The sequence below is a fragment of the Neophocaena asiaeorientalis genome, unplaced genomic scaffold, assembly GCF_003031525.2.
Source record: "Neophocaena asiaeorientalis asiaeorientalis breed wild unplaced genomic scaffold, Neophocaena_asiaeorientalis_V1.1 scaffold591, whole genome shotgun sequence".
Lineage (NCBI taxonomy): Eukaryota > Metazoa > Chordata > Mammalia > Artiodactyla > Phocoenidae > Neophocaena > Neophocaena asiaeorientalis.
The window spans coordinates 1,727,509-1,752,061 of NW_020173494.1; the positions used below are offsets into that span (position 1 = coordinate 1,727,509).

The 24,553-nt window shown below is 37.9% G+C and overlaps 1 protein-coding gene and 1 long non-coding RNA gene across 5 annotated transcripts in view; one reads left to right on the forward strand and one right to left on the reverse strand.

Moving 5' to 3' along the window:
• Nucleotides 1–2,130, forward strand: part of LOC112401343 (uncharacterized) — a 32,074-nt gene extending 29,944 nt beyond the window's left edge. The window contains exon 3 of the long non-coding RNA XR_003003566.1: nt 1,818–2,130. This is a non-coding gene — a long non-coding RNA (uncharacterized LOC112401343). The remainder of the gene's footprint in view (nt 1–1,817) is intronic.
• The window catches only part of KIF23 (kinesin family member 23), a 39,306-nt gene that overhangs the window by 6,972 nt on the left and 7,781 nt on the right, over nt 1–24,553 (reverse strand). For all 4 annotated transcript variants that reach the window (XM_024747539.1, XM_024747538.1, XM_024747537.1 and 1 more), the window contains exons 4-16: nt 23,773–23,878; nt 11,946–12,082; nt 11,625–11,734; nt 11,060–11,230; nt 8,149–8,261; nt 7,875–7,996; nt 6,500–6,602; nt 2,822–2,901; nt 2,618–2,737; nt 2,270–2,396; nt 1,781–1,939; nt 1,018–1,175; nt 212–385 (exon numbers count right to left, since the gene is read on the reverse strand). In XM_024747539.1, the coding sequence (XP_024603307.1) occupies nt 212–385; nt 1,018–1,175; nt 1,781–1,939; nt 2,270–2,396; nt 2,618–2,737; nt 2,822–2,901; nt 6,500–6,602; nt 7,875–7,996; nt 8,149–8,261; nt 11,060–11,230; nt 11,625–11,734; nt 11,946–12,082; nt 23,773–23,878 (1,680 nt within the window). The remainder of the gene's footprint in view (nt 1–211; nt 386–1,017; nt 1,176–1,780; nt 1,940–2,269; nt 2,397–2,617; nt 2,738–2,821; nt 2,902–6,499; nt 6,603–7,874; nt 7,997–8,148; nt 8,262–11,059; nt 11,231–11,624; nt 11,735–11,945; nt 12,083–23,772; nt 23,879–24,553) is intronic.

A 24,553-nucleotide genomic window follows, 5' to 3' on the forward strand; every position in this document is an offset into this window, starting at 1 on the left:
AACGCTTTACTTCCTAAAGATGACAGTTCTCCAGTTCTTCATAATGCTTATTAATTTGTTGTGACTTGTAAGGGCAGAGGAAGGAAGAGGAACTGAATAGGGGCTGCTGTGGCCACCACCACTAAAACCCTACCCCAAGTACAAGTGATTCAGAAGGCTACAATTAGAGATGAATCATCCCTGACCTGAGCACTGTATGAATGACACTCACACATTCTTTCTCCCACTTCATGGTTGTTTCTGTTACCATGCCTTGCAGCCTGGCTTCTAGTCTGCGCTTGTCAGAGAACTGTTGCTGAAGTTTCTGATTCTGGGTTTCCAGCTCCTGTTGCAGATTGCGCTTATCTTCTTCATAGATAGTCGTTGTTTTCTCTAAAATCTCAACCTGGAAAAGTAGGCCATTATGTTCAGCATTTGGTATGTAAACATTTCAAGTAGCTTTAAAATAATCTCTCTCATAATCTTCTTATGCAAGCATAGTTACGGAAAGAAAAATCATGGAGAAAGCATTTTCTTCTAAAATTTCATCTGAATTCCCACCTCCATTCCTAGAAATGAGAACTTTTAAACAAGTTCCTCACTGAAAGATGAAGTTATAACTGATTTCATGTGAAAATTACTTTTCCTGAAAATTAAGGCTTAAAATTTAATTTTTAGGCTACTTTCAGAATATATTGGTTGAGATTAGCTTCTCTCTAGAATGAATGTGTACCCCCTAAGTGATCCTCAGTAAATGAGAGAACAGACATTACACAGTAGTAAATCAAAAAGCAAGCTATAATCAAAGCTAAACCGTAGAACGTTCTCTTCGATTGCTAAAGTCTATTTCATAAAATTAAAGAGTGTATTACCCCTTTTATGCTTTTCACTCATATTTCCTCTTTTTGGGGATGGGATGAAGATTAGTAAATAACCAAATGATAACTCCCAGTAAGCAGCAGCTGCAGGCCAGTATAGCAGAAGGGCTAAGTCCGAGACCAGTGCTAAATATACATCCATTATAATACCAAAGCCAACCTTGTATTCTAAAGTTTTGTTTTTCTTTTCCAGTCGTTCAATTTCCGATTTCTGTCCTGAGATCACCTTTTGTTTTTCACTTAGTTTTCCTTGAATGTAGTTTTCTTTACTTAAAACAGCATTGTCAAATTCTTGCAACAAAGCTTTAAAAGTAATAGCTGAAACAAGAGCATGCAGGGCAAGTTTACTCCGATTCAGAAATAACCAATGAAATCAACTTTTATGTGATGTGGGCAAGTTATTTTTTCTGAGCACATTTCCTCATTTCAAAATGGGGATTTAAATACCACTTATCTCACATTTTTCTTATGAAGATGTAAGTACATTCACTGAGCACTTACTATGTACCAAGCTGTTCCTGTCCTACATGATTTTCATACATTATCTCATTTATCCTTACTGCACCCTCTGAGGTAGGAGCAATGACAATCCCCATTTTGCGGATGGAAACTAGAAATAAAGGATTAAGTGATTTTCTCAAAGATAGTTATTATAATGTAATACATGTTAAATGCCTTGCAAATAAGTAACTAGTAGGAACTAAAAAGTAACTGTTACCCTTTGATCATCACTGTTGATTTTTGAAAGGGAGAAATTCATACCCACTTTTCTCTTTTGTTTTACTTTCTTGGAATATAAAATGATGCCTTGGGGACTACTAAGTTCAGAGACAAAATAACCCTTCCTTGAAGATTCTATCCGAACAAAGAACTCAATTCCCTGCAAATTTCTGGTGTTAAAATGACTGCAGTTTTGCACTTACACTGTTTGTGAAACTCATCAATCATCATTTGTCGTAGGTGATGTCGTTTCTCTAGTGCTTCAACCAGCCTGGGAAGAGTCTGCTCGTCATTGATATCCAAAATTTCGCAGGATGGCAAAGGTGGAAAACTCTGCAAAACCACTTCTGAAACCAGTAGTTCTGTATTGAGTTATTAAAAATAAAAAGTTAGTTACACAGGAAAAAAAGTTACTCAAACAAGTTTTAACACTGTGATAAGATCCCCAGTCAACATTGTACCTTGTTGGGCTGTCACAATACTTCCTTTAAAATGTGTTATAAAGAAGGAAAAATGAAAAAAAAGGTATATAATAAAAGAAATGTCACTTATACTTTGGTTCAGATTTTTTTTTGCACTTGCTTTTTGAGGGGAAAGGAAGTAAACAGTTTTCTTATGTGAAACAGATTTTTTTCAAAAGAGAGAGACAGGCAGACTCATCGGTGGGAAGATGACATAACAGCGGCTCATACCATCTCCAACAGGACCTCCCCGGGCCTGGTTTCTGTATCGCCTTCCCGGCGTTAAACCACATATTGCCTTGTCTGTTGGTCTTGCTACTTCAACTTCTTGGGTCACTTCTGCAAATCTCATGACTTGCTAAGATACAAAATAAATGGGGTTTGTTTTTTTAAACAAATAAGCATATCCAAGTCTTTCTAAAGAAATTAGTAAATGAAACGGTAATAGATTGGTCATTAGTTCACTTCCGTAACTAATGGTTCTGTATCAGTTTAAAAAATGTTCAAAATGTAATTCTTCACATCCAAATGGTTGTTTTCTTTATAGAAAGTCAGACTTTATAAAGGCATTAAAATTACCAAGCTTTCTTCATAATCTTCGGCCTTTGGATTCACACACACGATCAGGCGTACTTTCCCTTCCCCATCAAAGTAGTTCTTGAACAGATGGGTTAACTTTGAATCTCGGTATGGAACCATCTATAAATATATTCAAATCCAAATACATAAGGCAGAAAATGCACACAAACAAAACTATACAAGTGTCCAAAGGCTGCTGCTTACCTTGTTAGTTCCATACGTTTGATTCTCTCTCAGGACCTCCATACACGTTCTTAGCGTCATTAGTGACTGATTAATGTTACCTGACAGAAAAATGTACACAGAAGACATTTGAAGACAACAGTTGAGTAGCTAGAGTGTGGTCTGTTTGCCTATGAAATCCCTACTTCATAGAACTATTAGATGGAAATTACAAATGACAGATTTTAGTGGCCCAACTTAAAGAGCCGTCCACATCTGGCAGTGTTGTGGGAGAGGGCGAGTACCGTCCTTCAGGGACTCTATCGTAAAGACTCTCCACTGAATGCAACATTATGCTGCATGACCCATAAAGCTTCTTCCAAATCTTAAATACTGTGATGTGAAAGAGTATATTAGATACAGATGTTTAATATCCTCATAATAAAATATTTTCTCTAAAGCATGACCATTTCAGGCTACAGGTGGCTCCATCCGGACACTGAAGTCTCCCCTGCACCAGGAGGAGCTCCTGTCTCTACCAGTCAAGCATCTTAAGAGCCAACTAAATCTGTTCCCTCAGTGTCTAAACAAGGGTTTCTTACGCAGCACACTTGTTAGTCCCGGCCACTCGTTTGAATTTCTCAGTCGAAGCAAGTCTGACAGATCAAGCCAACAGTACAGGAGACCTCACCTGCCTAGACCCCAGAAGTACCTGAGAATTTTTTCATCCTGAAACCTTTAGGTCAGCTGACTCCACCATGCTTTCATTCTTAGCTGCCTCTCAAAACACAGAGCTTGGGCTTCCCTGGTGGTGCAGTGGTTAAGAATCCCCCTGCCAATGCAGGGGACACGGGTTCGAGCCCTGGTCCGGGAAGATCCCACATGCCATGGAGCAACTAAGCCCACGCGCCACAACTACTGAGCCTGCGCTCTAGAGCCCACGAGCCGCAACTAGAGAAAACTCGCGCGCAGCAATGAAGACCCAACACGTCCAAAAATAAATAAAAATTTTAAAAACAAAACAAAAAAGCCCACAGAGCCCATCTGCACCTCTGTGATATTCCATGATGCATGCTTTATTTTTCTTGACCCCAACTCCCACTGCCCTCCCTCCTTTTCTTCCATTGTGTCTCCAAAATCGATATTCCTGTTAACAGACTTCCCTCATGCTCAGGCCTCTCACACAATGATCCATTCACCCCTTTCCCTAATGCCGGGGGTTCCTAACCTGGGGTCTGTGTTGTCCATGGGTACACTCCAGGGAGTCTGCATGCATGGATGGGAAATAAATTACATCTATTTCTATTGCTCTCTGAAATGTAGCCATTTCTTTCATTATGAATGTAGGCCAAAAACCTACAGTGGTGGTAGTAGTACCACCTGTGATTTTTAATCAGTAGAAGTCACAGATACTTTTATAACACTATGGTTTATTGTTGATCTCAAGATACTTTGAAATTATGCAGTTATTAGACATGCTGATGGGATTTTATTTAAGGCTTTTAATAAAGCACATAAATTACTATATGACAAAGGTTTTAAGAATACTTTAAAAAACACATTTCAGTCTAATTGGTTTCCTTTTTAATCCTGTATTTTATGTTACACATCCTAAAATATCATTCTGAGTGGTGTCCACAAGCTTTACCCCATCCCATGGCAAAGCCCTGCAACCTTACTTTTATTTCCCAGAAGGGTGGTGCTTCCCCTGCAGCCCTGTAGTCTTGTGAATAAAAGTTGTTTTCTAAAGCCTGACATTTTATAAGGATGGTGAGTAGAGGGAGGCCAGCAACATTTTCCCAGTTCCTTAGTGCTGCCTTCAAATAAATGTTCCCCATACATGCCAGCTCCTGGGTCAACTTCAGGATCTAAGAGGAAGGTCACTCTGACCTGCCATCAGAGGGCCCCAGCCTCCTCAAGTCCAGTAGACCTTTCTCTCTTTACCACTGTAACCACACCCTGAACCTTGTCACTCAGAACTGCAGCACCTCTAGAAACCTGAGGCTAAACTGTGCCCCAGGCACAATATCCTCTTCTAGCTCTCACTCCCTAACCGTGTCACACCTATTCCCCATCCTTATCAACACTGATAGTGCTTTCTGTTTTTCCCCCCAAAGCATCAGAACCCTCAGGTTTCTACTTTGCTCCCAATCCAGCTAAACCTCTTTTCCCATCAAGGTTAATCCTTCCTCTTGTGATCTGGATTCCGGATGCTCTGTCTTCTTATAAAGACGTATATAAAGTGTGTGTGTGTGTGTAGTCATTCCATACTCCCTCAAGTCACCTAGCTACTCCTCCACTCTCTCCTTCCCAGTCTCTCTCAATTAATCATCTCAAGGATTTGTTGTCCAAGGCCCTGCCCTCAGTTTGTTCCTCTTTGTTTTCCATGGATAATCTTATCTTCCCCATTGCTTAAATCATGCTTTTATTGGCAAAACCTAAACCTATAAACCTCAAGTCAAATCTCTCTTCCAAATCCATGTACCTCTCTGCTGCCTCCAGATGACAGGATTGCTCATCTGAATTACTGCAAAAGGCTCCTGACTGCTTTTCATCTCTCTAGACTTGCCTCTGGTAAATTAATCTGCTACACTGGGGAAATGGTCTTTCCAAAACTAATCCTTCGTTGACTGTAACAGCAGAAAGATAACAAGTTTTGAAAGTTCAACCAACCTGGGTTTGAACCAGGCTCTAACCTTGGGAAAATTACTTAACCTCTTCCAATCTGAAAACTGGGTACAATACAATCCTGAAAAGTCACAATCAAGAAATCAAGCCCACGTATAGTAGATACTATGACACACACTAGTCCCTTAATAATTGGTAGTCACCATTATTCCTTCAAGAAAAAATTCAGACTTTCTAATATGATAGTCAAGGGTCTTAATGACCTTGCCTTGCCCTTCTTCCTCAGTGGTCACGGCTCACCAACCCACACCCTACACTCCAGCTACCTTGACCCTGCCATGTTCTCTCGGGAATGATGCCTTTAATTCTATCCTCCTTCAGAGAGCTCACGCCTCAATTTAAGTGTCAACTCCACACATTCTTCCCCAAAGCTCCCCTCTCACACACAGCCCCAGAATGGATGGAGCAGTCCTGCTCTGTACTCCCACAGCACCTCGTGCTCACCTCCTTCATACTCTACTGAGACACTCTCTTGTACTAGATGGGCTCTCTAGGGCAGGGTATCATCCTTTATATCTGTGTTCAACTCCTGTAACACAGTAGGTACTCCATAAATGTTATTAACATAAAACATAACATGAATGGCTCTACTAAATGAAAGATTAAAAGGGAAAAACACGCACACAGATTTCCTCTCAACTGGCTTTTGTATGCAAAGATTTTTCCTATCTCCAGAAGCCACTTTTTACCACTTTTTACCACTTTGAATGTTGGATCCCTGATTCAATCACTTAATTTCATGGACCCAGTACTGACACGCCAGCCATAGATATAATAGACACTTTCAATATGAGTATAACCTATTTTATATTTATTTTACTCACTTTTCCTCATTCTTAAAGAAATCAATGTGTTGTAACAGATCAATACCAAACCAGCATAACTAAAGAAAAAGCACTGGTCACTTAGCCTCTAAATTTTTAGTCAAATTAAAGACAGTTATGCATAAACCACCAATCAATAAGTGACGATAAATGGGCATGGCAAGTTTCTGAAAGTTGTAGCAATAAGTAAGTGCTATGCTTTGCTCACCAGCTTCACGTAACCTGTTCCCTTCTGCTTTTGTCCGGTTAGTTCTTTCACTTCCAGCAAGATCTACCAAGGACAACTGGCTAATAGTGATTTGTTCTTTTTCCTGAAGGGAAGATTATAATGCCAGTAACATCAGTTATAACTGGTTTACAATGTTCTTTAAATATATTCAAATCAAATTAAGTCTTATGAGTACAATGTTTGCACAATACAAAATGTATAGTGGGGGTGAAGGATCCATGTTTGGGGGAAGAGTTTGCTAAAAGCATGTGATAAATACCCTCATGGCATTACTTGCCCATTGTCTGGTCTTCTACATTATCCTGTAAGCTCCACAGGAACAGGAATTCTACCTTTTAACCACTTCATCTCCAGCACCTTGCACAGTGCCTAGCACTCAGCAGGAGCTCAATAAATGTCTGCTAAACAGTGAGTCTGCAACAAGGCTAAATATTTGTATAATGAGATATTTGATAATTTTACAGTCTAGTAATTTCATAACACTCTAATAACATAAGAAATGAAAGTCAAGAGATACATAACTGATACTATAACATTAGACGTGATTCAATGGAAAGCAAGTGCACAGAGACTTGACTTAAAAGGATTTTCTAGCTAACATTTATCAAGTGCTGACTGTAAGCCAGGCAATGGACTAAAAACTTGACATGCCTCACCTCCTTTAACCCTCACAGCATTACAAGGAGGTTATAAGAATTAGGTGAGACAAGCTAGTAAATGCCTGCGAATCAGAATTCAAATCCTGGTGGTCTTTAGTACCATGCTGAACCATCTACTCCTGCCATCTGAAAACCTTCGTGATATACCACAATTTCAAGATATGTTTTGAATGGAATTACATTTTAATAGCTTAAAGTTATTAAATGACTTACATGTTCAGGCTCAAATGCTGTTACTAATCGATATAAGCCTTGTAGCATGACAGGCCCAGGAGTAAAGAGTGGTCAGCAGATGGGGGGCCCTACTGGCCTATCAGCCGAGAGAAGAACAATCTAGAATTGGCCACTCCTGAACTGTACCGAGCCTGGAGAGTTAACTGCTGACATTTAAACACCATTAACTGAATTTCTACATACAAAATGAGTCTTCAGAGATAAAATACATGTTATGATTCATTGTTTTATCTCCTCTATTAGATATTTATAAAGATTTGTAAACCTTTTTCACAACAAAATTCCAGGTTCTAAGATTTAATAGCCAGTTTCCCAAAACTATCATTTTTTAAAAACATCATCACCGACACATATATTAATTCTAGAGCAATATTCAGTGTAATGAAACCTCCATGATTTACCTCTGATTCCCAAAATTAAGGATTCAAAACAAGAAAACACTCCACACGTTAAATCTTTACCTGTAAGACATTGTCTCCATCCGCATCCAAGGGAGCCTGGACTAATTTGATGTTGAACACGCTGTGGGAACGGCTGGACTCACGATTCAAATGTGTGTTAGCAATTCGTCGCTTTTTCTGGCCTACAGTGACAGAGAAGTCATTGATCAAATCTCTGAGTCATTTCAGTGTACATACCTTCTACCACACCAAAAAGTATTGTCAAATTAGAGTAGCAGCTTTCAGGATTATATCGATCACTGTATATATCTGTAATTCTAGCTCTGCTTCTAACCTCTCCAGAAAACTTCAAAAGCCTCCTCAGTAGATTTCACTTCTACTTCTGTACATCCTGCAACGTACATGTTATGGTTCTTATCTTCACGAAGCAACTTAGATTGTGGAGGTCTATGGGAAAGAAAAAACATTAGTTTCCTATATTATGAGATACTGATATTGCAACTTAAGGACTAAAATGTCAGGCAACATGACATCCGTTCTTACAACGGGAATAAGCCTAAGCAAGACTCCAGAAGCACATTACACTTGGATAAGAATAAGGATATATAGTAAAAAGATTAGTTACATAACAGGATAACAGGAATCTATTTTGTTTTAAAAGCTTTGCTCTAATTTGTTCTAACAAAGCACATGAAACAACACTTATTAAACAATTAGAGATCAAAGTAGTAGTATAGCACCATCACATGCACAGGGTTAAGCATCAAAATGTAGCATTTTCTTAATTTTAAAAGATCAACAGATAGAGCTGGTTCTGACTTCAGTGTCAACAAAAAACAAATTCAGAAGGAGTTTGGTATATACCAGGAGTGGCAATCCTTTCAAAGTGGCTGGTCAAGTTTTAGTCTAAGGTAGGATGAGGATGGGAAAGGTGCTGCCTGTTTGGCCTCAGTCTTGTGAATGGTGGGGGTAGAAACATTTACCAGCCACCATTATTCAGCAAATGGCAGATTTCTCAGGGACCAAGAAGGGGCTTAGAAGTAGCAGCTGGCCCAGTACCAATGAAAAACCACCTACATGCAAACATGCCACAGATGCCAACCACTAGTATAACTGCACCCTTCTCCTTAAGAAAAGAGCACCATCACATACACAAAATCTGTGTTCCTCATGGGCGCGCTGCAACTATTCCACCTACCAAAGGAATAAGGTAGAAGTTACTGTTTCTATAGCAGCCATCTCACAGCAACACGTTCAGTCCAGAGTATCTGACAGTCACAATGAGTCGTATCTTAAAAATCCTCTGCTTCTAATATTTCTTCATTGTATTAAAAACTAAACCTTAAACCAGCTCAAAAAAGCAGGTTAATCACCACCCTAACAAAATCTGAATTCACTGCCAAATAAGCACCCTGTGAGTTCATTCAGGGAGTTACCAGAAAGGTTACAAGGCACAGTCACATTTGTCAGTCTTCACTTACATAACAAAACCAAGATAGGCTTCTTAGAAAACAATCTCATTTGGAACAAATCAAACAAACTTGGCACATGTGCAGACATGAAAGTGATCGGTAGCAGTGAATGACATCACAAAAGTTTAGGAAAATGGGTATATACAACTGATACTTTGAAACAAATGGGAAAGTAATCAGTCTATAAATTGTTTAATATAAATAAAAGTGGGGGGGCTTCCCTGGTGGCGCAGTGGTTGAGAGTCCGCCTGCCAATGCAGGGGACACGGGTTCTTGCCCCGGTCTGGCAAGATCCCACATGCCACGGAGCGGCTGGGTCCGCGAGCCATGGCCGCTGAGCCTGCGTGTCTGGAGCCTGTGCTCCGCAACAGGAGAGGCCACAACAGTGAGAGGCCCGCGTACAGCAAAAAAAAAAATATAATAATTAAATAAAAGTGGGTATACAGACACCTGTTTTCAGTCTAATTGGTTTTCCAAATCTAGCTGTTCCTCCACTAATACTCACTGAGACATATACACAAAAGTTAAGTAATACAACACAGGTCTTCATATTATTTGTCTTGAGAGGCCCTGACAAAGACAGCATTGAAGATAAGCATTTAGCTTAAGAACAAAACCATCAAGGAACAAGATACCAGAGTCAGCTCTGGCACAAATGTAGTTTGTGATGACAGACTGTAATTGCTCTTCAGTCTCAGCAGGGCAAGACCCAAGGAAATCTAAGTAATAGTCTTTTAACTCTGGTAGAATGACAATACAGATGTCACTTCTTATTGGTCAGTGATGGAAGGTCTGTGACTATTAGTTGTGCAGACAACAGCTTTAGGCTCCATTCTGTGGGGATCACCGGAACACAGATTAGAGGCTACAGACTCCCAACATTAAGTGTCAGGTTCTTAAAGGTAGCCCCAGGGTACATCAACAGGGACACTTCTTTATACAATTAAGGTCCTTGTCAAAATACAGCCCAGGGCCCACATATATACAGTAGAATATTACTCAGCCATAAAAAGAAACGAAGTTGAGTTATTTGTAGTGAGGTGAATGGACCTAGAGTCTGTCATACAAAGTGAAGTAAGTCAGAAAGAGAAAAACAAATACTGTATGCTAACACATATATATGGAATCTAAAAAAAAAAAAAAAAAAAAAAAAAGGTTCTGAAGAACCTAGGGGCAGGACAGGAATAAAGATGCAGACGTAGAGAATGCACTTGAGGACATGGGGAGGGGGAAGTGTAAGATGGGATGAAGTAAGAGTTGCACTGACATATACAATACCAAATGTAAAATAGATAGTGGGAAGCAGCTGCATAGCACCGGGAGATCAGCTCGGTGCTTTGTGACCACCTAGAGGGGTGGAATAAGGAGGGTGGGAGGGAGACGCAAGAGGGAGGGGATATGGGGACATATGCATACATATAACTGTTTCACTTCGTTATACAGCAGAAACTAACACAACAGTGTAAAACAATTACACTCCAATAAAGATGTTAAAAAAAAAAAATACAGCCCAGGGCCAAGAGTTTTTCAAAAGTAAAGTCTAAGGTGAATATTCTCCTTAGATGCCTTAACCCAGTGGTTTTCCTAATACAGCTACCTATCTAGTTAATATACAGAACTATTCACCAAGCACCAACTGCATGACATATAAGTTATACTTCATTTTGAAAACAAAAGTAAGCTTTATCCCCATTTATAGCTGAGGAAACTAAACCTCACTGATGTGAAGTGACTTCAAGGTTAAGCAGCTAAGGGACTCTCTCCACTACTTACTTAGGCTTTATGGGATCAAACGGCACCTCTTCCAATAGATCATATATGTAATTATTATATATTTCAATATAAGAGACAAATACACCGTAGACACTATCTTCATCAACCTCTTCTGCTTTGCAAAATTCTTGTACATTTATCATATCTGCAAACTCTGGATCTACTTGTCGTCTGAAAAAAGAAAGAAAAAGCCCCAAAGTCTCATCTTACACACTGTGAGTAGATAAATGACCTCCATTACAAGCAGGAATGCACAGAGCAACTTTATTCATACTCATGGTTGGGCCAACAGTTCTCCCATATCTCCCCAGATACACAACACAGGCTTTTACACCCTCTATCACGAAGAGTGGCACCTTGCCTAAACAGTGATTCAAGGGCAGTGTGCTCAGAACCAAACAGAACAGCTGAGCAAAAAAACTTACTTAAGAACATCCCTCAACTTTGACCTCACTAAAGTCAACGGTCAGACCAACTTCTCCACTTCTGTTCACCATTCCCTATGCCTGAGGAAAGCACTGGACAGGGTTCCCATGAGGCCAGTGTTACAAATGTAATTACTTACTTGCTAGAGGGGGTCTTTGGATTGGGCGTGGCTTCTCTTTTCTGCCGTTCTAATAAAGCATCAACTTCACACTGTATATCCATACTATTCCTATCATTAGATTTAAAAACCTTAAAGTGGGGGCAAAAATCAGACCATAATTTTTAGACTTTGACCTAAATAGTAAGAAATATACTTAAGAAATAAAAAACAATATTTAAACATATTTAAAGTTTCAAAAGGTATCCAATGCCTTAGTTCTCCCTTAATACTACTGTATTCACAGGTATTTTGGCACCTATGCCCTCTAGTGAGTCACAACACACAAAAAATTAAACTTACGTATCGTTTAGCTTGAAACGACCCTATACTGTTAAAGAGCATGTCCAAACAGCGAGGAAGCAGTCCTCCTTCCCCTGGAGAACCAGTCATAGTGTGAGTTTTTCCACTTCCCGTCACACCATATGTAAAAAGGAGACCTACGATGTAACAAGTCACAGTTATATATTAATTGGCTATATCTTAAAAGTCCTCCACGTATAATATTTTTTGTATTAGAAAACACTTAAAATTAACTGCTCAACACCTCAACATATAAGGCAAATGCTAACAGCCATGAAAGGAGAAATCAACAGTAACACAATAGGGAGACTTTAACGCCCACTTCCATCAATGGACAGATCATCGAGACAGAAAATCAATAACGAAACACGGGCCATAAATGACACATTATACCAGATGGACTTAATTGATATTTATAAAACATTCCATCCAAAAGCAGAATACAATCAACACAGTATTGGAAGTCCTAGCCACAGCAATCAGACAAGAAAAAGAAATAAAGGTATTTAAATTCATAAGGAAGAGGTAAAATTGTCATTATATGCAAATGACATAATATATGTAGAAAACCCTGAAGACTCCACACTAAAACCGATAAATGAATCCAGCAAGGTAGCAGGTTACAAGATTAACATACAGAAATAGGTTGCACTTCTTTACACTAACAATGAAATATCATAAAGGGAATGTAAATAAACAATCCCTTTTAAACTCCCACAAAAAAATAAAATACTTAGAAATAAACCTCACCAAGGAGGCGAAAGACTTATATGCTGAGAACTACAAAACATTATTAAAGGAAATTAAAGATGATTCAAAGAAATGGAAAGATATCCAACATTCTTCTCAGGTGCACATGGAACATTCTCCAGGACTGACCACATGCTGGATGACAAAACAAGCCTCAGTAAATTTAAGAAAACTGAAATCATATCAAGCATCTTTTCTGACCACAACGCTAAGAGATTTGAAATCACAAGAAAAAAAACTGTCCAAAAAACCCAAGTAAGTGGAAGCTAAACAATATGTTACTAAACAACCAATGGATCACTGAAGAAATAAAATACCTAGAGACAAATGACAACAAAAACATGACAATCAAAAACGTATGTGATGCAGGAAAAGCAGTTCTAGCAGGGAAGTTTATAGCAATAAAATCTTACCTCAGGAAACAAGAAAAATCTCAAACAACTTAACCTTACACCTAAAGCAACTAAAGAAAAAAGAATAAACAAAACCCAAAGTGAGTAGAAGGAAAGAAATCATAAAGATTGGAGCAGAATAATATTGCTAAAATGGCCATACTACCCAAAGCAATCTACAGATTTAATGTGATCCCTATTAAATTACCAATGGTATTTTTCACAGAAATAGAATAATACCAAAATATACATGGAACCATAAAAGACCCAGAATTGCCAAAGCAATCCTGAGGAAAAAGAAAAAAGCAGGAGATACCTAGAGACAAATGACAACAAAAACATGACAATCAAAAACGTATGTGATGCAGGAAAAGCAGTTCTAGCAGGGAAGTTTATAGCAATAAAATCTTACCTCAGGAAACAAGAAAAATCTCAAACAACTTAACCTTACACCTAAAGCAACTAAAGAAAAAAGAATAAACAAAAACTAACGCTCCCAGACTTCACTACAAGACTACAGTAATCATAACAGCATGGTATTGGCACAAAAACAGATATACAGATCAATGGAACAGAAGAGAGAGCCCAGAAATAAACCCACACACCTGTGGCTTAAAGACCTAATTATAAGACCAGACACTCGGAGTTCCCTGGTGGCCTAGTTGTTAGGATTTGGCGCTTTCACTGCAGAGGCCCAGGTTCGATCCCTGGATTGCACCATCCTGCATGCCGCGTGGCAAGGCCAAATTGAAAAAAATAAAAAAGAAAGAAAAGACAAGACACCATAAAACTCCTAGTAGAGAACATAGGCAAAACATTCTCTGACATAAATCATACCCATGTTTTTTTAGGTCAGTCTCCCAAGGCAATAGAAATAAAAGCAAAAATAAACAAATGGGACCTAATCAAACTTATAAGCTTTTGCACAGCAAAGGAAACGACAAACAAAATGAAAAGACAACTTACGGACTGGGAGAAAATATTTGCAAATGATGCAACTGACAAGGGCTTAATTTCCCAAATATGCAAACAGCTCATACAACTCAATAACAAAAAAAACAAACAACCAATAAAAAATGGGCAGAAGACCTAAATAGACATTTCTACAAAGAAGACATACAGATGGCCAATAGGCACATGAAAAGATACTCAATGTCGCTAATTACTAGAGAAATGCAAATCAAAACCACAATGAGGTACCACCTCACACCAGTCAGAATGGCCATCAATAAAAAGTCTACAAATAGCAAATGCTGGAGAGGATGTGGAGAAACCCTCCTACCCCGTTGGTGGGAATGTAAATTGGTAGAGCCACAATGGAGAAGAGTATGGAGGTTCCTTAAAAAACTAAAAACAGAGCTACCATAAGATGCAGCAATCCCATTCCTGGGCATATATCCAGAGAAAACCATGGTTTGAAGGGATACATGCACCCCAGTGTTCATTGCAGTGCTGTTTACAATAGCCAAAACATGGAAACAACATAAATGTCCACTGACAGATGAATGGATAAGGAAGATGTGGTACATATATACAATGCAATATTACTCAGCTGTAGAAAAGAATGAAATACTGCCATTTGCAGCAACATGGATGGACCTAGAGATTATCACACTCTAGGTATAATAGTAAGCGAAGCAAGTTAGAAAGGCAAATACCATGATAAAACTTATTATGTGGAATCTTAAATATGACACAAATCAACATATCTATGAAACAAAAACAGACTCACAAATACAGAGAACAGACTTGTGGTTGCCAAGGTAAGGGGGGGGTAGGAGAGGGAAGGAGTGGGAGTTTGGGATTAGCAGAGGCAAACTATTATATATAGGATGGATAACAACAAGGTCCTATTGTATAGCACAAGGAACTATATTCAATATCCTGTGACAAACCATAATTGAAAAGAATATGAAAAAGAATATATATATATAACTGAATCACTTTGCCATACAGAAGAAATTAACACAACATTGTAAATCAACTACACTTCAATAAAATTTAAAAATACACTCCCAACAAACAAAAATCCAGGACCAGATGGTTTCACAGGCGAATTCTGTCAACATTTAGAGAAGAGTTAACACCTATTCTTCTGAAACTCTTCTAAAAAATTGCAGAGGAAGGAACACTCCCAAACTCATTCTACAAGGCCACCATCATCCTGATACTAAAACCAGACAAGAATATCACAAAAAAAGAAAATTACAGGCCAATATCACTGATGAATACAGATGCAAAAATTCTCAACAAAATACTAGCAAACTGAATCCAACAATACATTAAAAGGATCATACACCACGATCAAGTGGGATTTATCCCAGGGATTCAAGGATTCTTCAGTATCCACAAATCAATCAGTGTGATACACCACATTAACAAACTGAAGAATAAAAACCCTTTGATCATCTCAATAGATGCAGAAAATGCTTTTGACAAAATCAACACCCATTTATGATAAAAAACTCTCCAGAAAGTGGGCACAGAGGGAACACACCTTAACATAATAAAGGTCATGTATGACAAACCTACAGCTAACATCATACTCAATGGTGAAAAGCCTAAAGCATTCCCTCTAAGATCAGGAACAAGACAAGGATATTCACTGTCACCACTTTTATTCAACATAGTTTTGAAGTCCTAGCCATGGCAATCAGAGGAGAAAAAGAAATAAAAGGAATCCAAATTGGAAAAGAAGAAGAAAACCGTCACTGTTTGCAGATGACATGATACTATACATAGAAAATCCTAAAGATGCTACCAGAAAACTACTAGAGCTGGTCAATGAATCTGGTAAAGTTGCAAGATACAAAATTAATACACAGAAATCTCTTGCATTTCTATACACTAATAATGAAAGATTAGAAAGAGAAATTAAGAAAACAATCCCATTTACCATCACATCAAAAAGAATAAAATACCTAGGAATAAACCTACCTAAGGAGGCAAAAGACCTGTACACAGAAAACTATAAGATGTTGATGAAAGAAATTGAAGATGACATAAACTGATGGAAAGGTATACCATGTTCTTGGATTGGAAGAATCAATATTGTCAAAATGGCTATACTACAAGGCAATCTACAGATTCAGCGCAATCCCTATCAAATAACCAATGGCATTTTCCACATAACTGGAACAAAAATATTTTTACATTTGTGTGGAAATGCAAAAGACCCCGAATAGCCAAAGCAATCCTGAGAAAGAAAAATGGAGCTGGAGGAATCAGGCTCCCTGACTTCAGACTATACTAAACTACAGAAATCAAAACAGTATGGTACTGGCACAAAAACAGAAATATAGATCAATGGAAAAGGATAGAAAGCTCAGAAATAAACGCATGCACCTATGGTCAATTAATTTAGGACAAAGGAGGCAAGAATATATAATGGAGAAATGACAGTCTCTTCAATAAGTGGTGCTGGGAAAACTGGACAGCTGCATGTAAAATAATGAAATTAGAACAGTCTCTAACACCATACACAAAAATAAACTCAAAATGGATTATTAGAGATCTAAATGTAAGACCTGATACTATAAAACTCCTAGCACACTCTTTGACGTAAATCACAGCAAGATCTTTTCGGATCCACCTCCTACAGTAATAAAAACCAAAACAAAAGTAAACAAATGGGACCTAATTATACTGTAAAGCTTTTGCACAGAAAAGGAAACCATATTCAAAATGAAAAGACAACCCACAGAATGGCAGAAAATATTTGCAAATGATGCGACCGACAAGGGATTCATTTCCAAAATATACAAACAGCTCATGCAGCATCACACACACACACAAAAAACCCAATAAAAAAATGGGCAGAAGACCTAAACAGACATTTCTCCAAAGAAGACATACAGATGGCCAAGAGGCACATGAAAAGATGGTCAACATTGCTTCGTATTAGAGAAATGCAAATCAAAACTACAATGAGATATCGCCTCACACAAGTCAGAATGGCCATCATCAAAAAGTCTACAAATAACAAATGCTGGAGAGGCTGTGGAGAAAAGGGAACCCTCCTACCCTGCTGGTGGCAATGTAAATTGGTATAGCCACTATGGAGAACAGTATGGAGGTTCCTTAAAAAACTAAAAATAGAGCTACCATAGGATGCAGCAATCCCAGGCCTGGACATATATCCAGATACCTAGAGACAAATGACAACAAAAACATGACAATCAAAAACGTATGTGATGCAGGAAAAGCAGTTCTAGCAGGGAAGTTTATAGCAATAAAATCTTACCTCAGGAAACAAGAAAAATCTCAAACAACTTAACCTTACACCTAAAGCAACTAAAGAAAAAAGAATAAACAAAACCCAAAGTGAGTAGAAGGAAAGAAATCATAAAGATTGGAGCAGAATGAAATGAAATAGAGATGAAGAAAACAACAGAAAAGAGCAATGAAACTAAAAGCTGGTTCTTTGAAAAGGTAAACAAGACTGATAAATCTTTAGCCAGATGCATCAAGAAAAAAAAGGGAGGGCTCAAATCAAGAAAATCAAAAGTGAAAACAGAGAAGTTACAACAGACACCACAGAAATACAAGGGATCATAAGAGACTACTACAAGCAACTGTATGCCAATAAAATGGATAACCTAGAGGAAACGGACAAATTCTTAGAAAGGTACAAGCTCCCAAGACTCAACCAGGAAGAAATAGAAAATATGAAAGGACCGATCATAAGTACTGAAACTGAAACTGTGATTAAAACCTCCCAGCAGGGCTTCCCTGGTATATTGGCACAAAAACAGATATACAGATCAATGGAACAGAAGAGAGAGCCCAGAAATAAACCCACACACCTGTGGCTTAAAGACCTAATTATAAGACCAGACACTCGGAGTTCCCTGGTGGCCTAGTTGTTAGGATTTGGCGCTTTCACTGCAGAGGCCCAGGTTCGATCCCTGGATTGCACCATCCTGCATGCCGCGTGGCAAGGCCAAATTGAAAAAAATAAAAAAGAAAGAAAAGACAAGACACCATAAAACTCCTAGTAGAGAACATAGGCAAAACATTCTCTAAGAGGAAACGGACAAATTCTTAGAAAGGTACAAGCTCCCAAGACTCAACCAGGAAGAAATAGAAAATATGAAAGGACCGATCATAAGTACTGAAACTGAAACTGTGATTAAAACCTCCCAGCAGGGCTTCCCTGGTGGCGCAGTGGTTCAGAGTCCGCCTGCCGATGCAGGGGACACGGGTTCGTGCCCTGGTCCGGGAAGATCCCACATGCCAAAAAAAAACTCCCCAATTCATTCTACAAGGCCGCTATCACCCTGATACCAAAACCTGACAAGGGTAACACAGAAAAAATTAACAGGCCAGTATCTTTGATAAACATAGACACAAAAATTCTCAACAAAATACTAGCAAACCGAATCCAACAACACATAAAAAAGGTCACACACCATGACCATGTTGGATTCATCCCAGGGTTCCAAGATTGATCCAACATACATAAATCAATAAATGAGATACACCACATCAACAGAAGAAAGGAAGACCCTCCTACCCCGTTGGTGGGAATGTAAATTGGTAGAGCCACAATGGAGAAGAGTATGGAGGTTCCTTAAAAAACTAAAAACAGAGCTACCATAAGATGCAGCAATCCCATTCCTGGGCATATATCCAGAGAAAACCATGGTTTGAAGGGATACATGCACCCCAGTGTTCATTGCAGTGCTGTTTACAATAGCCAAAACATGGAAACAACATAAATGTCCACTGACAGATGAATGGATAAGGAAGATGTGGTACATATATACAATGCAATATTACTCAGCTGTAGAAAAGAATGAAATACTGCCATTTGCAGCAACATGGATGGACCTAGAGATTATCACACTCTAGGTATAATAGTAAGCGAAGCAAGTTAGAAAGGCAAATACCATGATAAAACTTATTATGTGGAATCTTAAATATGACACAAATCAACATATCTATGAAACAAAAACAGACTCACAAATACAGAGAACAGACTTGTGGTTGCCAAGGTAAGGGGGGGGTAGGAGAGGGAAGGAGTGGGAGTTTGGGATTAGCAGAGGCAAACTATTATATATAGGATGGATAACAACAAGGTCCTATTGTATAGCACAAGGAACTATATTCAATATCCTGTGACAAACCATAATTGAAAAGAATATGAAAAAGAATATATATATATAACTGAATCACTTTGCCATACAGAAGAAATTAACACAACATTGTAAATCAACTACACTTCAATAAAATTTAAAAATACACTCCCAACAAACAAAAATCCAGGACCAGATGGTTTCACAGGCGAATTCTGTCAACATTTAGAGAAGAGTTAACACCTATTCTTCTGAAACTCTTCTAAAAAATTGCAGAGGAAGGAACACTCCCAAACTCATTCTACAAGGCCACCATCATCCTGATACTAAAACCAGACAAGAATATCACAAAAAAAGAAAATTACAGGCCAATATCACTGATGAATACAGATGCAAAAATTCTCAACAAAATACTAGCAAACCGAATCCAACAACACATAAAAAAGGTCACACACCATGACCATGTTGGATTCATCCCAGGGTTCCAAGATTGATCCAACATACATAAATCAATAAATGAGATACACCACATCAACAGAAGAAAGGAAGAAAACCTCATGATCATCAATAGATGCAGAAAAAGCATTTGACAAAATTCAACATTCACTCATGATAAAAACCCTTATGAAACTGGATAGAGAGGGAACATATCTCAACATAATAAAAGCTATTTATGACAAACCCACAGCCAATATAATATTCAATGGTGAAAAGATTCCCAAATATGCAAACAGCTCATACAACTCAATAACAAAAAAAACAAACAACCAATAAAAAATGGGCAGAAGACCTAAATAGACATTTCTACAAAGAAGACATACAGATGGCCAATAGGCACATGAAAAGATACTCAATGTCGCTAATTACTAGAGAAATGCAAATCAAAACCACAATGAGGTACCACCTCACACCAGTCAGAATGGCCATCAATAAAAAGTCTACAAATAGCAAATGCTGGAGAGGATGTGGAGAAACCCTCCTACCCCGTTGGTGGGAATGTAAATTGGTAGAGCCACAATGGAGAAGAGTATGGAGGTTCCTTAAAAAACTAAAAACAGAGCTACCATAAGATGCAGCAATCCCATTCCTGGGCATATATCCAGAGAAAACCATGGTTTGAAGGGATACATGCACCCCAGTGTTCATTGCAGTGCTGTTTACAATAGCCAAAACATGGAAACAACATAAATGTCCACTGACAGATGAATGGATAAGGAAGATGTGGTACATATATACAATGCAATATTACTCAGCTGTAGAAAAGAATGAAATACTGCCATTTGCAGCAACATGGATGGACCTAGAGATTATCACACTCTAGGTATAATAGTAAGCGAAGCAAGTTAGAAAGGCAAATACCATGATAAAACTTATTATGTGGAATCTTAAATATGACACAAATCAACATATCTATGAAACAAAAACAGACTCACAAATACAGAGAACAGACTTGTGGTTGCCAAGGTAAGGGGGGGGTAGGAGAGGGAAGGAGTGGGAGTTTGGGATTAGCAGAGGCAAACTATTATATATAGGATGGATAACAACAAGGTCCTATTGTATAGCACAAGGAACTATATTCAATATCCTGTGACAAACCATAATTGAAAAGAATATGAAAAAGAATATATATATATAACTGAATCACTTTGCCATACAGAAGAAATTAACACAACATTGTAAATCAACTACACTTCAATAAAATTTAAAAATACACTCCCAACAAACAAAAATCCAGGACCAGATGGTTTCACAGGCGAATTCTGTCAACATTTAGAGAAGAGTTAACACCTATTCTTCTGAAACTCTTCTAAAAAATTGCAGAGGAAGGAACACTCCCAAACTCATTCTACAAGGCCACCATCATCCTGATACTAAAACCAGACAAGAATATCACAAAAAAAGAAAATTACAGGCCAATATCACTGATGAATACAGATGCAAAAATTCTCAACAAAATACTAGCAAACTGAATCCAACAATACATTAAAAGGATCATACACCACGATCAAGTGGGATTTATCCCAGGGATTCAAGGATTCTTCAGTATCCACAAATCAATCAGTGTGATACACCACATTAACAAACTGAAGAATAAAAACCCTTTGATCATCTCAATAGATGCAGAAAATGCTTTTGACAAAATCAACACCCATTTATGATAAAAAACTCTCCAGAAAGTGGGCACAGAGGGAACACACCTTAACATAATAAAGGTCATGTATGACAAACCTACAGCTAACATCATACTCAATGGTGAAAAGCCTAAAGCATTCCCTCTAAGATCAGGAACAAGACAAGGATATTCACTGTCACCACTTTTATTCAACATAGTTTTGAAGTCCTAGCCATGGCAATCAGAGGAGAAAAAGAAATAAAAGGAATCCAAATTGGAAAAGAAGAAGAAAACCGTCACTGTTTGCAGATGACATGATACTATACATAGAAAATCCTAAAGATGCTACCAGAAAACTACTAGAGCTGGTCAATGAATCTGGTAAAGTTGCAAGATACAAAATTAATACACAGAAATCTCTTGCATTTCTATACACTAATAATGAAAGATTAGAAAGAGAAATTAAGAAAACAATCCCATTTACCATCACATCAAAAAGAATAAAATACCTAGGAATAAACCTACCTAAGGAGGCAAAAGACCTGTACACAGAAAACTATAAGATGTTGATGAAAGAAATTGAAGATGACATAAACTGATGGAAAGGTATACCATGTTCTTGGATTGGAAGAATCAATATTGTCAAAATGGCTATACTACAAGGCAATCTACAGATTCAGCGCAATCCCTATCAAATAACCAATGGCATTTTCCACATAACTGGAACAAAAATATTTTTACATTTGTGTGGAAATGCAAAAGACCCCGAATAGCCAAAGCAATCCTGAGAAAGAAAAATGGAGCTGGAGGAATCAGGCTCCCTGACTTCAGACTATACTAAACTACAGAAATCAAAACAGTATGGTACTGGCACAAAAACAGAAATATAGATCAATGGAAAAGGATAGAAAGCTCAGAAATAAACCCATGCACCTATGGTCAATTAATTTAGGACAAAGGAGGCAAGAATATATAATGGAGAAATGACAGTCTCTTCAATAAGTGGTGCTGGGAAAACTGGACAGCTGCATGTAAAATAATGAAATTAGAACAGTCTCTAACACCATACACAAAAATAAACTCAAAATGGATTATTAGAGATCTAAATGTAAGACCTGATACTATAAAACTCCTAGCACACTCTTTGACGTAAATCACAGCAAGATCTTTTCGGATCCACCTCCTACAGTAATAAAAACCAAAACAAAAGTAAACAAATGGGACCTAATTATACTGTAAAGCTTTTGCACAGAAAAGGAAACCATATTCAAAATGAAAAGACAACCCACAGAATGGCAGAAAATATTTGCAAATGATGCGACCGACAAGGGATTCATTTCCAAAATATACAAACAGCTCATGCAGCATCACACACACACACAAAAAACCCAATAAAAAAATGGGCAGAAGACCTAAACAGACATTTCTCCAAAGAAGACATACAGATGGCCAAGAGGCACATGAAAAGATGGTCAACATTGCTTCGTATTAGAGAAATGCAAATCAAAACTACAATGAGATATCGCCTCACACAAGTCAGAATGGCCATCATCAAAAAGTCTACAAATAACAAATGCTGGAGAGGCTGTGGAGAAAAGGGAACCCTCCTACCCTGCTGGTGGCAATGTAAATTGGTATAGCCACTATGGAGAACAGTATGGAGGTTCCTTAAAAAACTAAAAATAGAGCTACCATAGGATGCAGCAATCCCAGGCCTGGACATATATCCAGAGAATACCATGGTTCAAAAGGATACATGCACCCCAATGTTCATTGCAGCACTGTTTGTAATAGCCAAGACATGGAAGCAACCTCAATGTCCATCGACAGGTGAATGGATAAAGAAGATGTAGTACATATATAAAATGGAATATTACTCAGCCATTAAAAAGAATGAAATAATGCTATTTGCAGTAACATGGATGGACCTGGAGATTATCATACTAAGTGAAATAAGTCAGACAGAAAAAGACAAGTATCATATGATATTGCTTATATGCAGAATGTAAAAACTTAAAAAATGATACAAATGAACCTATTTACAAAACAGACTCACAGACTAAAACAAATTATGGTTACCAAAGGGGAGGGATAAATTGGGAGTTTGGGACTGACATATACACACTACTATATTTAAAATAGATAATCAACAAGGACCTACTGTATAGCACAGGGAAATCTACTCAATATTCTGTAATAACCTATATGGCAAAAGAATCTGAAAAAGAATGGATATGTGTATAACTGAGTCACTTAGCTGTACACCTGAAACTAACACAACACTGTAAATCAACTATACTCCAATGCAAAATAAAAATTAAATTTGAAAAAATAAGCAAATTAAAAATTAAAATAACTGCTCAAAAGCAGGTTTAACACTACTCTGGCAAATTAAATGGGTTCAAGGCTGAACATAAACCAAGTATCTAAGCATCAAAAAAGTTTTATCAGAGAGGAAGAAAAAGAAAAATTCAACAAAACTCCAAGAATCATACCATTTTTGCCGTGAATGAGGTCATCTACCAAGGGATTAGCCACAACATCAAAGAGCTCCTTTTGGGTGGTATGAGTGCCAAATACTTGTTTAAATGAATACTGAGTCTGTGGAGAAGAAAAAAATAAAAAAACACATAAACGAATTCCACTATAGCTAGGCTAGAAATATATCTGTTTAAACATATTCAGATGTTTCCTTATGAACAATTAGATCTGGACATGAAAAAAAAATACCAATAGTCTTTAAACTTGGAATCTTTAAAAAATTCATGACATACTTAAATTATACCAATTATAAACTGGTAAATATTTACAGTTATAACTACTGAAGAGACTGCAGAAAAGTCTTGTCTACTAATGCCTCATAGACTAAGGCTGATTTTGCTTTAATTAAGTGACAAAGGAGTTCAAAAGGTATTACAACGATTCAGTCATAGACTTGTGAAAATCCTCAAGCATTACTTCATATACTATTTTACTGCTATCTATTTTTCTTTACAAAGGTGTCATTTAAAATGGCATAGCAGTATAAAACCAAGAGTTTTGATGTACTGCCTTTTTTTTTTTTTTTTGTGGTACGTGGGCCTCTCACTGTTGTGGCCTCTCCCGTTGCGGAGCACAGGCTCCGGATGCGCAGGCTCAGCGGCCATGGCTCACAGGCCCAGCCACTACGCAAGCATGTGGGATCCTCCCGGGCTGGAGCACGATCCCGTGTCCCCTGCATCGGCAGGCGGACTCTCAACCACTGCGCCACCAGGGAAGCCCTGTACTGCTTTTTAA